This window comes from Salvelinus alpinus, chromosome 22, assembly GCF_045679555.1.
Source record: "Salvelinus alpinus chromosome 22, SLU_Salpinus.1, whole genome shotgun sequence".
Classification (NCBI taxonomy): Eukaryota; Metazoa; Chordata; class Actinopteri; order Salmoniformes; family Salmonidae; genus Salvelinus; species Salvelinus alpinus.
The window spans coordinates 3,167,320-3,184,184 of record NC_092107.1 but is presented as its reverse complement, the minus strand read 5'-3'; the positions used below and the strand labels follow the sequence as shown (position 1 = coordinate 3,184,184).

Below are 16,865 nucleotides of genomic sequence, written 5' to 3'. Positions count from 1 at the left end.
TCCCTCAGTCGAGCACCTGATTCCCTTTTTGTTTAAGCTAAGCTGAAGCGTGTTTTGGGTACACACTTTTTATTTGATTGATAATGGTCAATATTCATCCATGGTGTTAGTAGTCATCGTTATTTTGAGAGCCAATCAGTCGATTGTAACTGACCACGGGGATATTCATTGTCATTTTCATGGTGATACTCATGTTCATTTGTAAGAATCATTGTTTCTCAAGTTCTTTATTCAGACCAGTGGAAAATAAAGATGTAATGAGGTTAACAGTCAGTTTAGAATAATTGCAGAATTTTTCACTTTTGATAGATCCTGTTAAAGTCCTACTATCCAGCTGTGCCAACATTGAGGCTGGAATGATTATAACATGGTTCTCTATAGCAACAAAGACAATTCCGATTGAAAATGCACATTCTTACAAGTTGACCGTGTGCCCTCTGTTTCTTTGTGACTTTAAACGCCTTTAATAGAGAGGTTGATATAAAAGTGCACTCTGTACACCGGCTCCTTCAACAGAAGACCATGTATGCATCCCAAATGGCACCTTTTTCCCTATATAGTGCACTTCGTTTGACCAGAGCCCTATGGTGTCTGGTCGCAAGTAGTGCTCTATAAAGGGAATAGGGTGTCATTTGATTTGGGACGCAACCTACTGATGTCGCTCACAACAATTTTCCTCAGAGAAGTCTTCAGATGTCACAGCAACATTCTATCATTCATTTTCATTTGGAATGGCCACAGAGAACCAGACAGACAGTGATGGGAACTATTTGTCTTGTGGCCTATTCTACTGAGGGATCTCCAGAATGGCCTACACAATAAACACCATTAACCACACAGACACTGGCTGCATCAGATGACAGGCCAAGCGTGATGAAGATGCAGGAGTGATGGGCCCAAATTATACGTTTCTGTATCAGCTTACTTCCCCCAATAGACTGACGCTCTATGTGTGTGTGTGTGTGTGTATGCGTGTGTATGTCTCTCACTCACTGATTCTCAGGGAATAGTTAGCCATCCTAGAGTAAAGACATCTTTCAGCAGCAGCAGAATATGACCATTAATCAGGAAACCAGTAAGCAGAATGATCTACATTACCCTGAACATCACAGGCAGTAGACTGGGCAACAGTGCTGTGGTGCAGGCCATGCAGAACAAACTGCTGTGATGAACTGGATGAGATGTCATTAGGCTGTATGTAGGAAGGAGATGTGACTGGCAAAAGGGCTCACAACAAACTGCCTGCCTGACTGCAGCTTAATACGCTTTGCAAAGCTTGGAAAGTTGCACTCACATCAAGTTGGTCTCTTTAGAAGATCCTCAATTTTAAATTGGAATATGATAAAATACAAATGTAAACAAGCAAATAATATTTCTCATGACACTAACATAGTAGTAATAGTAGTAATGTTATGATGCATCGCCTCTCTGAAAAAAAGGAAAGTGTTCCTATTCCAGTATTTTATTTAGCCTTTATTTAACTAGGCAAGTCAGTTAAGAACAAATTCTTATTTACAATAATGGCCTACCCCGGCCAAACCCTAACCCGGACAATGCTGGGCCAATTGTGCGCCGCCCTATGGGACTCCCAATCACGGCCGGTTGTGATACAGCCTGGAATTGAACCAGGGTCTGTAGTGACGCCTCTTGCACTGAGATGCAGTGCCTTATACCGCTGCGCCACTCGGGAGCCCAAACTTGAATTGATGCCCTGAACACTACAGATGTAGGATCTTAATTTGAGCCAGTTTGTTACAGCAGGAAAATAATCATGCAGCACCAGGAAATGTGAATTGCACTGAAAAAATATATAAACACAAAATGTAAAGTGTTGGTTCAATGTTTCATGAGGTGAAATAAAAGTACCCAGAATTTTTCCATACACACAAAATGCTTATTTCTCTCAAATGTTATGCACAAATTTGTTTACATCCCTGTTAGTGAACATTTATCATTTGCCAAGATAACCCCTACACCTGACAGGTTTGTCATATCAAGAAGCTTATTAAACAGCATGATCATTACACAGGTGCAACTTGTGCTGGGGATGATAAAAGGCCACTCTAAAATAAATACTTTTGTCACACAACACAATACCACAGATGACTCAAGTTTTAAAGGGAGTGTGCAATTGGCATGTTGACTGCAGAAATGTCCACCACAGCTGTTGCTAGAGAATTGAATGTTAATTTCTCTACAAAAAGCCGCCTCCAACATAATTTTAGAGAATTTGGCAGTACATTCAACCGGCCTCACAACCGCAGACCATGTGTAACCATGCCAGCCCAGGACCTCCACATCCAGCTTCTTCACCTGCGGGATCGTCTGAGACCAGCCACCTGGACAGCTGATGAAACTGAGGAGTATTTCTGTCTGTAATAAAGCCCTTTTGTGGGGAAAAACTCATTCTGATTGGCTGGGCCTGGCTCCGCAGTGTGTAGGCCTATGCCCTCCCACGCATAGGCCTGCGCTCCTGCCCAGTTATGTGAAATCCATAGATTAGGGCCAAATTAATTCATTTCAATTGACTGATTTCCTTATATGAACTGTAACTCAGAGAAATGGTTAATTGTTGCATGTTGCGTTTATATTTTTGTTCAGTATAATTATGTGGATTGTAATTAATGGATATTTTTTGTATAGGTTGATACATTATACATTAGGGCAAATGTTAAAGTGGAAATTGCAAACTTTAGAAGCCTTTTTAAACCTTGAATACACTACAAGTTTGCATTTCCTGCTGTGCAAGAAAATTCTCATCAACAAAAGAGTGATCAAATTAGATCCTACATCTGTAAGCTTACTTTTAATTAAAGCAGCTCATACAGTTTTTTCCCTGGTATATATCATGCTTTTCTATTTAATAACAAGGTACAGACGGAGAGCAGTCAATATTCGGACAAATAATAATCACGCTTGTTACACAAAAATGGTGGGAGAAGGTGAGGAAGAGAGAGAGTATACTGTATGTATGAATGACAGACTGAGTTCATGTTCATTTGAAAGTGAAACTCAATAAAAATGGAGACAGAATGTGATGGGTTATGAATAGCCCAAGCATCATCAAAGCAGTTATATTTGTCCTCGTGTTCGTTCATTCCAAAACCATTTGGTACGACGACTTCTATTGAAACACAATCATGGATGTCTCAGAAAACGATCACAGAATTCTTGCTCCTTTTCCATAGTCATATAGTCAAAGATTGAAGTTCAATCGAGAGAGGGAGACTGACCTTGAAGTAATTCAATTTAAGCAGGGGTGGTTGAAGTCATTCTTTCTCAGTGATCGGTTGACTGAGTGGGATTCTATCCTCTCTTCAAGCCTGCCTTTGACTCATCTGTCCATTCCCCTTTAGAATGAACACTGATGAGCTCTAAATCCATGGTCCTACCTCACTGTGTTGTCTGGATCAGTTTATAGAAAGGACATAGATGCTGAATACTGTCATCTATTTGTAATAAATAATAAGTGATTAATACATAGTAAGGATTTCTAATAGTTTAATCTTGTCATTGTTAAACTGAACAATTGCAAGTGTCTGTAGGAGATATCTGACTAATCTTGTCAGTGCCCTCTTCAAAGACCCCTGACCAGACAGGGGTTTCAAATCATTAATTTCAAAGTACAAGATCTTGGACACGCAAGTGAAAATCTTCACAGATCTCAAGTCATGTAAGCCTCAAGCCTTTTAAATCAGCAAAACTACAGCTCAGTCTGAAATATCACCCAGATTAGGCTGTGAACACTAGCTTTCATGGCCGATAGGATGTTTGTATGAATTCTAAAGAAAAAAAGGAAAATAAACATTTTTCTAGGGACATCAAAGTAATAAAAATCCCCACTTGATAATTAAGGGTAAAGGCATTACTTGCGAGTCAGGCGAGCAAAAAATCTGCCTTTAAGCAATACTGTAACTGAAAATGGGCAGAAAATATGAAAGAGCCTGTGGCTGAAGAATAGCAGTCAATACAGTAGGGTAGCACTCCCTCCCATCTCTCCAGACCCATTCTACTCAGGTGATCCTCCGAGGCACAGCCCTGCAGACAATACTAGGCATGAAGAAGACAGGACATGGGGACAGACGGGTGGGTCTGCATTTAAAATTTACAAAGCCTTATTATTCAGTAATTTGAGCATTTGTAATTTTCTGTAATCTGGCAGCTCACGGTGAGAAGACAGAGAGAGGAATTCATTTTCAGCAGGATGTTCAATTAGGGAATGGTGAGAGATAAAATGTATGTTGGAGAACACACACACCTGTCCTGGACACATAAAAAGACAGAATGATAATGAGACTGGTTCCATGCATGGTGCCACTATAGGCATCTTTTTCATTTGATTGTCTTAGCTCTCCGTCCTCCAGCGATGGCCCAGCAGGCTTGTCTGAGGTTAATGTATTTCAATTGGTCACAAAGCGATAGAGATGAAGCCTCTCTGGTCTGAGAAATAGCATGTTATTGAGTGAAAAATAAAAGACAAGACAATCTCAAACCATTTGGCATTTTAGGAGAAGTAGTGCTAATATGATATTGCTGCATTAGACTCTGAACCTGACTTTGTCCCAGATGTCATCCAGATTAAACGACTCGTGCTATTGGGACAATAGAATGCCTTCAGGATTCATGTTGACATTCAAACCAACCTTCTCGATTATATTCAGAAAATATTGAAAACAAAAACAAATTCAGCAGAATTGTACAATACTCTTAATTGATGTTTATAGTAATAGGCTTCCAGGTAATACATTAATTGATTAATGACCATAAAAAGTATTTAATTTATGCATCAATGTATAATTTATGTAAATGTCATCACTTCACATTACGGTTAGTCATTGTAATTACAATACTATGATACTGTAATCCGCACAAAGCGCTGCTGCAATAGTAGTCCATAATCACAGTTGACTTCATTCAAGACTTAGATCTGCAAAAACATCACCATCAACAGCGCGAGTATATATACTGGCACAGCAAGACAGAAAAACAAAACCCACAACCAACAATCTTTCAGAATTAAGACTCCCTTTCAAGTCCCAATGTCACAAACATTTTCAAACAGCACATTAACATTAATTTAGATAAAGCAGTCCTAATCAAACAATATAAAGACATTAAAAAGCAGTTAATGTCACACAATACTTAAAAAGTTAAATATCAATTAAAATGTTAGCAACCATAGACTATCCTTTTAGAGACCCGACCGTAAAATTGATTCAGTTCCAGCAGTGTGATGGTACCACAACCCTGATTCGAGAAGAACAGAGAGGAGAAAATACTACTTTAAGACCGAAACACAAATAAAGTCCCTCTTTCTTTGCTGAGCTCAAGCATTAAAGAGTAACAAAGCAACAAGTGACAATCAAGGGAAACGACAGATAGCTTTACACTTCAGTTTGTCTCCAAGTTCCTTCATTAGTAGTATATTGCACATTTTTAATCGTTTTTTATGGACTTGTTGAGTCACAGAAAGAGTGCATTACAGAAAATGTTGAGACCCATTGCCCCATTCATATAACTGTCCACATTTTCTCCTGCTCTGACATAGGGACTAGACCTCCTTTGGGTTACCGTAGCACAACATTGGCTAATTATCTGAATAATGTTTGCCAAAATAAATCCTGCCAGAGAAGTCGCATAAGCATCAATGCTAAAAGGCCGACTTGTAACTTCTATTGCATTCTACTGTATAGGAGACCAGACAACAACAACAAAAAATGAGAAAATGACACCATTTATAAAGTATCATTTTACAATACATTATGAAACAGAATAGTCTTTACTGTGTCAAGCCTTGAATTTGTACAAACTAGCAGATTTGCACTTCTTCACCGCCGCAAAGAGCACAGAGTACCTCTGAGAGAGAACGAGAGAGAATAAAAGGCAAATAAATAAAGATGATTCCAGTGAATTCTGAGGTCTCTCCCTCTGTGATCTCTGTATTCGCAGCCCAAGGTGTGAGGCTGTGAGGTGTGCGGCAGAGAGCCCGGCTGTTGCACCTCGCCGGTGTTGATTACCTGGCGCCCGTTGCCATGGCAGCGGGGTCTGCAGTTCAGAGCAGGTCGGGCAGGATGAGGCCCGGCGGTTTGGGCTCCACGCAGTTAATCCAGAAATTGGCACAGCTGGCGTGGTATTGGTGGCCCCCGTACGGCAGCTTGAAGTTGTCCGTCTCTGAGATGAAAGCCTGGCGGAAAGGTCAAATAAGAGCGAAACGGGGGGGATGTTAGGACAACAAGGTTCTACTGAATAGTTAATAAAGAGGTGAACTTGGCAGTAGCTCAGGCTAACAAATAGAAAGCAGTGGTAAAGATAAATCAACGATCAACAGGAACTAAATCATTGATCTATGAGAGTAATGCTAGAAGCAGGGATTTGTAGGTAGCTTAACCTGCATACAGTATCTCCACTGTGGCATACAAACAAGGGGTCAATGAAAACGGGTCCTTTGAAAATATGACTCATGTTTAGCACAATGATCTGTTTACTGATCAATAAGACTGCTGCTCATTGCCTGTCCTCCTGACTGTTAGTTGAATATATTGAGATAGCTGAATGGCACTCCCACATAACATCTGAATATAGCCGTTGAGAAAATGAACTGAGTGAACTGAGAGGGGCAGAGAGCTGTTATGTGAGCTTGCATTTAGCTGAGCCCAGCTGTAGCTGCAGGTTGGTGATGAGGAGGAGATGCTAATGTTTAAGAGTTTGCATCCCTGGTGAAATATCCGAACTAAAGCAAGAAAGAGAAATAAGTAATGTGTGGTGAATCATATCCTCCCACAGACAACAACCTAGAAACACACATCATATAGTATACTCATACCTGTCCACCTGCTCACAAACCATTTACAGTACATTTACTATGCTGTGCACACCTGTTGTCTTTCTCACACACACTGACACACTCAGGTTTCACAGACACAATGTATTCTCCTTCCATCTTTTGCACGTCCTCCCACTTCTTTTGTCAAACCTGCATTTAGTCTGCCTGCCAAAGCCTGGAATGTTGGAGAGCGAGAGCGAGAAGAAAGGAGAGAACACAAAGGCATAACCCTTCGTCTCCACGTCCTCCCTCTCCTCCTCCTCACCCCCACCTCCACCTCCACAGTCCCAGCCTGCAGAACTGTAATGATGTGCAATTTACCCATCAAACATGATTGTGCCAACATATATAATGTGGTGAGACATAACAGAAGTAGAAAGTGCTGGAGAGAGGATGTTTGGGAGAGTTAGACAATTTGAAAACAGATGGAGGAATAAAACCAAAATGAAAGGTCAGCATGATTAATCCTAGGTAACCTTTCTAACTGTAATCTAAAGGTTAATGACCCTCCATTAGGCAACCAAGAGGACAGCGCTGCTCATGGTGCTACAGGGCTCCAGACTAGAAACACCACCTGTAAATGCTAGGGGCATCATGCCTAAAGAGGGAGGCTACAGTCTACTGCTGCTTAAGAGGCGAAAATAAGTGAAGCATACCCTTACCCTTAACTTGTCATGGTCTTTAGCCAGTGCCTGTAAGTAGCATAAGAGGTGTCAGCATTTTCCTGGTTTCATGCATTGTCCTGAGTAAGCAAAGTGAAACTGTACAGTAACTGAGGATCAGTCCGTCAGTTTGTACAGAACGGAACGTTGGTACACCAAAGGAACTGAAAGAGCAACATTCCAAGAGCCCCAAAGTGAAAGAATCTAAAGTACCACCTTACGATCATCCATCTAATTTTCCAATAAACATCAAACAGGGATGGGCATCTTTCAAACAGGGATGGGCATCTTTCAAACAGGGATGGGCATCTTTCAAACAGGGATGGGCATCTTTCAAACAGGGATGGGCATCTTTCAAACAGGGATGGGCATCTTTCAAACAGGGATGGGCATCTTTCAAACAGGGATGGGCATCTTTCAAACAGGGATGGGCAGGATTCCAGACTCTGCAATAGATTTGAGAGAAATACTGTGCAGTCTGCAAAGCCATGGAATTAGGCATCCACTGCCAAGTAAACTTATTTGAATGTTATTGGCCTATTTCCAGATAAAGTCATAACCAAATTAAAGAAACTGAAAAATAACTTCAAATCCTGGAGGTACAGTATATTTCAGAATCTGACATTTATGAATAATAATGCATCATACTGCATAAATTAGTATTGGGAAAAAATCCAAGCCAGTACTTTTGGGAATGATTGCACTCATTAGCATTTATCACTGACCAAAAATAGCAATACTTCATTAAACCCAAATTATCACTCAGAGAGTTTATAGCTTGTTGCAGTCGCCAAGTAATAAACTATGTTTAGATGCTACCTGTTGCTTAGCCTGATAGCAGTTCTGTATGTGCTGTAACCAACTCCCTTGTCATTCGTTGTCATACCATACATGTTTGACATGACAACAAGCACATCAGAGGACTTCGCTAAAACCCAGGATGATCTGCTACCAGGCTACATGGTGCTGCTGTTGCCCATCCCTGACTCAACATATAAGGGTGATTGGATGAAGAACATGGAGACAGGTCTCCATTGGATAAGTTAAAACCCAGAACCAAGTCAGCAGTATCAAAGACCAACAGCCTAGGTCCAGTCTCTCAATGGTGCCCATCATAATATTATGCCAGTGATGCCATCAACACCACACCTCTACTTCTAGTTGGAAGACAGACAGAAACTACCTGTACTCTGAAAGATAATAGTATTATCACCTTCTGTATTAAGACGCTTTCTGTGATTTCATTATTCTCTGAGGGGGATGTTATTCTCTGTTTGGCTTTTATGCTTTCTTACAAATGTTCCTCTGGACAAAAGTTTAATTAAAAGGTGGGTTATTAATCTGATGTCAGGGGCATGCTGAATAAAACTATTATTCAGCCTGACTCAGTCCACACGAAAGAGCGAGAGAAAGATTGAGATGAACACAGAGAGAGAGTGTGAGATGGGGAAATACCCTAACCCTCAGCAGATTTCTTAGCACCTGCGCTCCCAGCTCCTGACTGATCCGATGCGTGAGCCACATCAGCTGCCTATACTCAGCCTCCCTCCCTCCGCCTCGCCTCATCAATCTATCTCTAGCTAAATGATGCAGGGGAACATCGCAAGAAACAATCAAAGCAATCTTGCCCTGCAGACTGTCCAGTCAAACAATACTATTAATGGAACCCAATATGACAAATAGTTACTGATGATCAGGGTTTGACAAGTGGAAAAGAAAGTGTCACAAACACATTTAAAGCCATAGCAGAACTCAAATGATGAAACAAATGAACACACAGATATGGATTGTATTGTATAGACTTGTTGTTAGTAGCTGGTAAGAGGTGAAGTGAGAGGTGGCTGTCAGATGAAGGTTGAGCTACAAGCCTGTTATTGTCAGAGTAAAGCTGCATGCTTCACTGACCCTCCAGAAACCTTCCCACATTCCCTCAGTTCAACCAGAGGTGCCAAAAGAACAACTTCACGCCTCTCACGTCCTGTCTGTCTGTCTCCTCCAACACTTTTTATTTCCCTCTTTTTCTCCGTCTCTCCCTTCCTGAATTGTTATCATCTTAACAGGTGTCATTTTATCATCATTGTTTCATCACCTTCTCTTCTAAGACTCATAAATGAAGGTGACCTGAAATCATTTTGGAGGGATATTTGGTGAAATCGGATTGTCTGGTCATTTCTAACACATCTGTGCATGAACACAGGGCTGCTGCTGTCGGCACTGGCAGCGTCTCAAATAGCACTCTATTCCCTGTATAGTGCACTAGTTTTGACCAGGGCCCATTTTGTCTTTTGGGATGCAGTCAGTGTGAAGGGAGGGAGCTGTGAGGAGAAGAGTGTGCTGTAATTTTGGCACCCCATCGCCTGTCTATCAGTGGAGAATTTGGCCCCCAGGCCCCCAGTAGCAGAGAGTGAAGTGAGATTCAGTTGACAGTTCACTGCATCATACTCTTTTAAACAGACGTCCAATAGTTGTCTCTTCTTTGCTCTGCAAAATGTTCAAAGTCAAAGAAACGGTCATTTAGTTATTATGCGTCAACCACAAGTTTAAAAACAACTCTCAAATAAATGGCAAAATGATTCATGGTTTATTCAGCTTGAGAAATTTGTTGGAACGGATTTGTAATCAAATGTTTCAACAGTTGTTGGGTCCATCTGTTGAGGGATTGAGGGTGTGTTGGTTGGCAATCATGATTGTGTGTTGACTAAGAATTACTGTATGCTTATTGTGTTGTGTGTGTGTGTGTGTGTGTGTGTGTGTGTGTGTGTGTGTGTGTGTGTGTGTGTGTGTGTGTGTGTGTGTGTGTGTGTGTGTGTGTGTGTGTGTGTGTGTGTGTGTAGACCTTGCTGCGTGAGTCCACGTTGAGCAGGCACACTCCACAGGCCAGCTCCTTGGCGTTCTTGATGCCGTGTCTCAGGATACAGGAGGAGAAGTCCAGCGAGCTCTCATCAGGCTGTACAGAGAAACACACAACACAACATTACACAAGGAGAAACACACACAGGCGCACATACTCAAACACACACACACATTTTATTACTTTTAATACTTTATTTGAATCCACAAATTGCATTACATTCAAGAAGGATTCAAAACATTTCAAAGGTCTTTGTATGCATGGACACTTAAGGATACAGAAAGCACCTTCTCATAACAGCTGAAACAGAGCAGTACCTAGTCTATTACTTTGCCTTAGGCTGGCCTGCAACCTGAAGGCCACGTACTGTAAGCCTATGTTTGTGACCGAGACACACACAGGTTGGTGGCTTGCCCCCTGTATGGAGGTGCTGGCAGATTGGTCACCTGATCATAGGACTCCGCTGTGGGGCACACTATGTTGCTACGCCTCACATCAACAACCATTTGCAACTTCACAAAACACTGCATGAAACGAGGGATCTACAGTTCTGAAATTTGAGGAAATGTACCATATTTGCAAGGATTTTATAAGTGTGCCAACCAATTTACATTTAAAAAATAAGTTGTATATTTAAGCAATAAGGCTCGGGGGGGGTGTGGTATATGGCCAATATACCATGGCTAAGGGCTGTTCTTAGGCACGACGCAACGCATTCAAGGCTCGAACAACCTGGTTTACAATACCTAGATACAGACCACTGTAACTGTACAGGTGTAGCAGCTTCCTCTCCAACACCGAGCTACAGAACAATAGCTCGAAGGAATAGACATGTCTCTATTCATTCATTAACCAGCTAAATGAACTGAAGTAGAAATATGTCTTTAATCTGGGAAATGAAAGTAAATACAGTCCATTAGTCTGTTGGCAGCAGAGCTGTGTGAACAAATGAGTGTGCCCAGACAGCTCTCTCTCTCTCTTTCTCTCTCTCTCTCTCTCTCTCTGAGGAGGACGGAGCCTGCAGAATCAAAAAGCAGCTGCAGGTCTACGGTCTGAGATAACGTAGCATTACTACTCACTCACTGACTCCGTCTCCCTCTACTACCTCCCTCTGTCCCTCTCCGCTAATTCTCTCTCTTTCTCTACTGACATTATCTCGAGTCAGGAGATGGCCAGCCTGTATTATCTGCTGGCATTTGAGAAGCAATGTTATTCCTGAGGCTGGCTGTAGAGGATAAGGCCAGCACATCTCCTCTCTGCCTCTGTTCTCAACACATCACTACAGCCTACAACAGACAGCTCTACACTCCCCGTCCCCACAGCTACACACACTAACAGATACCACCATAGGGCTTGGTTTAGTACACTGTCACACAATCAAGGTTTCATTGATAATCCTACTAGGCAGTCTTTATCCACTCAACATTTCATCAGGAACATTTTCTAGACAAAGTAACCAACTGCATTTTAGGAAGGGAGGTCTGTGAGTGTGTGTGTTGACTATACTGTGAGTCTGATTGTGTGAGTCTGATTGTGTGAGTCTGATTGTGTGTGTGTGTGTGTGTGTGTGTGTGTGTGTGTGTGTGTGTGTGTGTGTGTGTGTGTGTGTGTGTGTGTGTGTGTGTGTGTCTGTACTGTGTGTGTTTCTTACCGCCAGGTTGGCCAGGGACATGAAGCCCATGAGGTTGTTCCAGACGCAACTGATGTCCTTCAGCAGCTGCTGCAGCTTGTCAGAACACACGGCCGTGGCCTTGATACCCAGCTCCACACGCTTGGTCACGCGGTACACCTCCACCACACCTGCCACATAAACACACTTAGACAATAAGACAACACCCATGCTCCCAGTTCTCTCCCACAGCCAGCTCCAACATAAGCTAAAGATAGACAGTGAGAAATACAACAAGGACAATGAAAAACAGCTAACATGTCTACACTCCCCTATGTTGAAACCTCCTCTGAAGTTGGATCATTAGACCAACCTGACATAATGTTGGCTGTAACACTACCCTCCCTGGGGATTGAAGGGTTAACATGTTGTTGTTCTCCGTTGAGAGGTCAAAGGTTTATAATGGTGTGTTTTTGGAGGAAGACTCATTGGTGGTACACTGTGTTCTGTTCTCAGCCCCTCACAACGGTATGTGTGCCTGTCCCACTCTCACCGCTCATTAAAAAGACCCACTGCTGTCTGTCTGGTCAGATACACACTCATGTGCATCCCAAATGGCACTCTATTCCCTACATAGTGCACTGCCTTTGACCAGAGCCCTATAGAGCACGGTCAAAAGGAATAAGGTGACATTTGAGACACATCCACAGTCCGTCAGACCGAGCGAAGACAAGCCCCCACTAGGATCCACAGTCTGTCAGGCCGGGCGAAGACAAGCCCCCACTAGGATCCACAGGCAACACTGGAGGGCTGGATAAATATCTCAGAGGGGATCAGGCAGAGTTTGGGGTTCTAGTTGAAGACTGTTGGACCTTGTTTAACTTCTTTGGGACTGGGGGGCAGTATTGAGTAGCTTGGATGAATAAGGTGCCCAGAGTAAACTGCCTGCTACTCAGGCCCAGAAGCTGGAATATGCATATAATTAGTAGATTTGGATAGAAAACATTCTGAAGTTTCTAAAACTGTTTGAATGATGTCTGTGAGTATAACATAACTCATATGGCTGGCACCCGTGAGAGCGAGCTGCGCTCCCTTTAATTTCTAAAGACAAAGGAATTGTCCGGTTGAAACATTATTGAAGATTAATGATAAAAACATCCTAAAGCTTGATTCTATACATCGTTTGTGCATTTGGATTAATGGACTAAACGCGCAAACAAAAAGAAGCTATTTTGACATAAATGACGGACTTTATCGAACAAAACAAACATTTATTGTGGAACTGGGATTCCTGGAAGCATTCCCATGAAGATCATCAAAGGTAAGTTAATATTTATAATGCTATTTCTGAGTTTTGTGACACCTCTGCTTGGTTGAAAAATGGCTGTATGTTTTTCTGTTGCTAGGCGCTGACATAATTGCATGGTGTGCTTTTACCGTAAAGTTTTTTGAAATCTGACACAGCGGTTGCATTAAGGAGATGTTTATCTATAATCGTATGTATAACACTTGTATCTTAGATCAATGTTTATGATGAGTATTTCTGTAATTTGATGTGGCTCTCTGCACTTTCACCGGATGTTTGTTTGAGACAGTGCATTTCTGAACATAACGCACCAATTTCAAATGAGGTTTTTGGACATAAAGAGGAACTTTATCGAACAAAACACACATTTATTGTCTAACATGGAGTCCTGGGAGTGCCATCCGGTGAAGATCATCAAAGGTTAGTGATTCATTTTAACGCTATTTCTGTCTTTTGTGACACCTCTCCTTCTTTGGAAAATGGCTGTATGGTTTTCTGTGACTAGGCGCTGACCTAACATAATCGCAAGGTGTGCTTTCGCCATAAAGCCTTTTTGAAATCAGACACAGTGGCTGGATTAACAAGAAGTTTATCTTTAAAATAATACTTGTATTTTTGAGGATTTTTAATTATGAGATTTCTGGCGCCCTGCAATTTCACTGGCTGAGGCAATTTCCCAGAGAGGTTAACAAGCTCAGGACCTCCCTGTCGGCGTGTGTGGGTGGGTGGGTGGGTGGGTCGGTCGGTCGAAACAACTCAATAATATAAATGATGATGCAGTCAATTGTTCTTGAGCTTGATGAAAACAACACGGCAGCGTCTCAACCGTCGAGCGATATAACCAGCGAAACAACTCAGTCACAAAAACGAGTGAGATCAAGCACAGTGTACGTGGAAATACGGTCGGTCGGTCGGTCGGTCGGTCGGTCGGTCGGTCGGTCGGTCGGTCGGTCGGTCGGTCGGTCGGTCGGTGTGTGTGTGTGTCTCACCCAGTAGGTAATCCATGCCCTGAGCAGACTGGATGACCTCAGTGCAAACAGTAGAGCAGCTGATGCTGTTTAGGGTGTTGTTGGCTTTAATGATGACCTGGGTCCAGAGACAGACAGCAGAATGGGTTAGGGTTACACACATACACACAAACAAAAACACACACGCTAGATATGGCAAAACAGGAGATGGGGAACAGTCCTGCACACTATCTTACCTGTACAGCACTCTCCAGACACCTCTGCCACTCATATGCATAGCGCTCACTCTCCTGAAACAACATGCTATAGTTGTTAGAATGAGTTCAGATATATGAGAAGACATTTACACATTTCCATAAAAGACACTTACAAAAATACAAAAAAAAAAAAAAAAACGTATTAAGGCCAAAGCCTCTGTGGTTTGCTACTGAAATCAATGTCTACTGAACTTCTAAACACACTACAGAGCATCTGGATAATTGACGAATGTAGTTAACATGTCTGGGATAGAGTGACTGTGTGTGGGTCTCACCTCCACCTCCCCAGTCAGGTCCTTGTACTTGTCTCTGATGACGGGCAGGGCAGGCTTCTTCTCACTCAGGGTGCTGGAGCGGTCTCTGAAGGGCTGCTCCGGGGCCGGGGAGGGGGGCGAGCGCCCAATCTCCTTCTCCCCCAAACTGTGGCTACGCTTGTGGGAGCCTGAGGCAAGGAGAAGAGGAGAGAGTGTCTTGATACGTACATAAATAATATATACAGGCAATGTCTGGCATACATTCAAATGCCCTTTTAATGGCCACTTCTACTAACCCAGAGATGTTGGCTAATTCCAGATATTTTATTTCACCTTTATTTAACCAGGTAGGCAAGTTGAGAACAAGTTCTCATTTACAATTGCGACCTGGCCAAGATAAAGCAAAGCAGTTCGACACATACAACAACACAGAGTTACACATGGAGTAAAACAAACATACAGTCAATAATACAGTAGAAAAATAAGTCTATATACAATGTGAGCAAATGAGGTGAGAAGGGAGGTAAAGGCAAAAAAAAGGCCATGGTGGCGAAGTAAATACAATATAGCAAGTAAAACACTGGAATGGTAGATTTGCAGTGGAAGAATGTGCAAAGTAGAGATAGAAATAATGGGGTGCAAAGGAGCAAAATAAATAAATACAGTAGGGGGAGAGGTAGTTGTTTGGGCTAAATTATAGATGGGCTATGTACAGGTGCAGTAATCTGTGAGCTGCTCTGACAGCTGGTGCATAAAGCTAGTGAGGGAGATAAGTGTTTCCAGTTTAAGAGATTTTTGTAGTTCGTTCCAGTCATTGGCAGCAGAGAACTGGGAGGAGAGGCGGCCAAAGGAAGAATTGGTTTTGGGGGTGACCAGAGAGATATACCTGCTGGAGCGCGTGCTACAGGTGGGTGCTGCTATGGTGACCAGCGAGCTGAGATAAGGGGGGACTTTACCTAGCAGGGTCTTGTAGATGACCTGGAGCCAGTGGGTTTGGCGACGAATATGAAGCGAGGGCCAGCCAACGAGAGCGTACAGGTCGCAGTGGTGGGTAGTATTTGGGGCATTGGTGACAAAACGGATGGCACTGTGATAGACTGCATCCAATTTATTGAGTAGGGTATTGGAGGCTATTTTGTAAATGACATCGCCGAAGTCGAGGATCGGTAGGATGGTCAGTTTTACAAAGGTATGTTTGGCAGCATGAGTGAAGGATGCTTTGTTGCGAAATAGGAAGCCAATTCTAGATTTAACTTTGGATTGGAGATGTTTGATGTGAGTCTGGAAGGAGAGTTTAGTCTAACCAGACACCTAGGTATTTGTAGTTGTCCACATATTCTAAGTCAGAACCGTCCAGAGTAGTGATGTTGGACGGGCGGGCAGGTGCAGGCAGTGATCGGTTGAAGAGCATGCATTTAGTTTTACTTGTATTTAAGAGCAATTGGATAGTTTTACTTGTATTTAAGAGCAATTGGAGGCCACGGAAGGAGAGTTGTATGGCATTGAAGCTCGTCTGGAGGGTTGTTAACACAGTGTCCAAAGAAGGGCCAGAAGTATACAGAATGGTGTCGTCTGCGTAGAGGTGGATCAGAAACTCACCAGCAGCAAGAGCGACATCATTGATGTATACAGTCGGTCCAAGAATTTAACCCTGTGGCACCCCCATAGAGACTGCCAGAGGCCCGGACAACAGGCCCTCCGATTTGAATATGCACCTGTTTGTTTACTATGGCATAATTGGGACTTTTTACTGAGCTCATTTTCTGTTGTGGCTAATTCCTTCCGGACAAGGACACAGACGTCAAAACACTTAATTTACAACAAATGATAATTATGTACAAAATAGCGCCACGGCAACCAATGCAAGTATGAATAATTAATGATGGATCACTCACTTACACAGACAGACACACACAGAAAAAACAGACAGACACATGAAAAAAGACACAGTCACATGCTGAGCACAAACTATGCCACAGGGGCTCTGTCTGTCTGTGTGTGTGTGTGTGTGTGTGTGTGTGTGTGTGTGTGTGTGTGTGTGTGTGTGTGTGTGTGTGTGAGAGAACCAGGTAATCACTCCCTGCGGAGACATGCATCATCCTCCCCACAGCATGACAGCACTAATACATTCCCCC

General features: G+C 42.6%; 1 protein-coding gene across 11 annotated transcripts in view; it reads right to left on the bottom strand.

Annotated features, from left to right (window-relative positions):
- Positions 1 to 4,702: 4,702 nt before the first annotated feature.
- Positions 4,703 to 16,865, bottom strand: part of LOC139548784 (synergin gamma-like) — a 41,148-nt gene continuing 28,985 nt past the window's right edge. For 6 of the 11 annotated variants that reach the window (XM_071358627.1, XM_071358631.1, XM_071358632.1 and 3 more), the window contains 8 exons: positions 14,752 to 14,918; positions 14,456 to 14,509; positions 14,241 to 14,337; positions 11,988 to 12,136; positions 10,322 to 10,432; positions 9,928 to 9,966; positions 7,486 to 7,515; positions 4,703 to 6,184 (listed from right to left, as the gene is read on the bottom strand). In XM_071358627.1, the coding sequence (XP_071214728.1) occupies positions 6,053 to 6,184; positions 7,486 to 7,515; positions 9,928 to 9,966; positions 10,322 to 10,432; positions 11,988 to 12,136; positions 14,241 to 14,337; positions 14,456 to 14,509; positions 14,752 to 14,918 (779 nt within the window). In that variant the 3' untranslated portion in view covers positions 4,703 to 6,052. The remainder of the gene's footprint in view (positions 6,185 to 7,485; positions 7,516 to 9,927; positions 9,967 to 10,321; positions 10,433 to 11,987; positions 12,137 to 14,240; positions 14,338 to 14,455; positions 14,510 to 14,751; positions 14,919 to 16,865) is intronic. The other 5 variants (XM_071358629.1, XM_071358637.1, XM_071358626.1 and 2 more) reach the window with 4 other exon arrangements.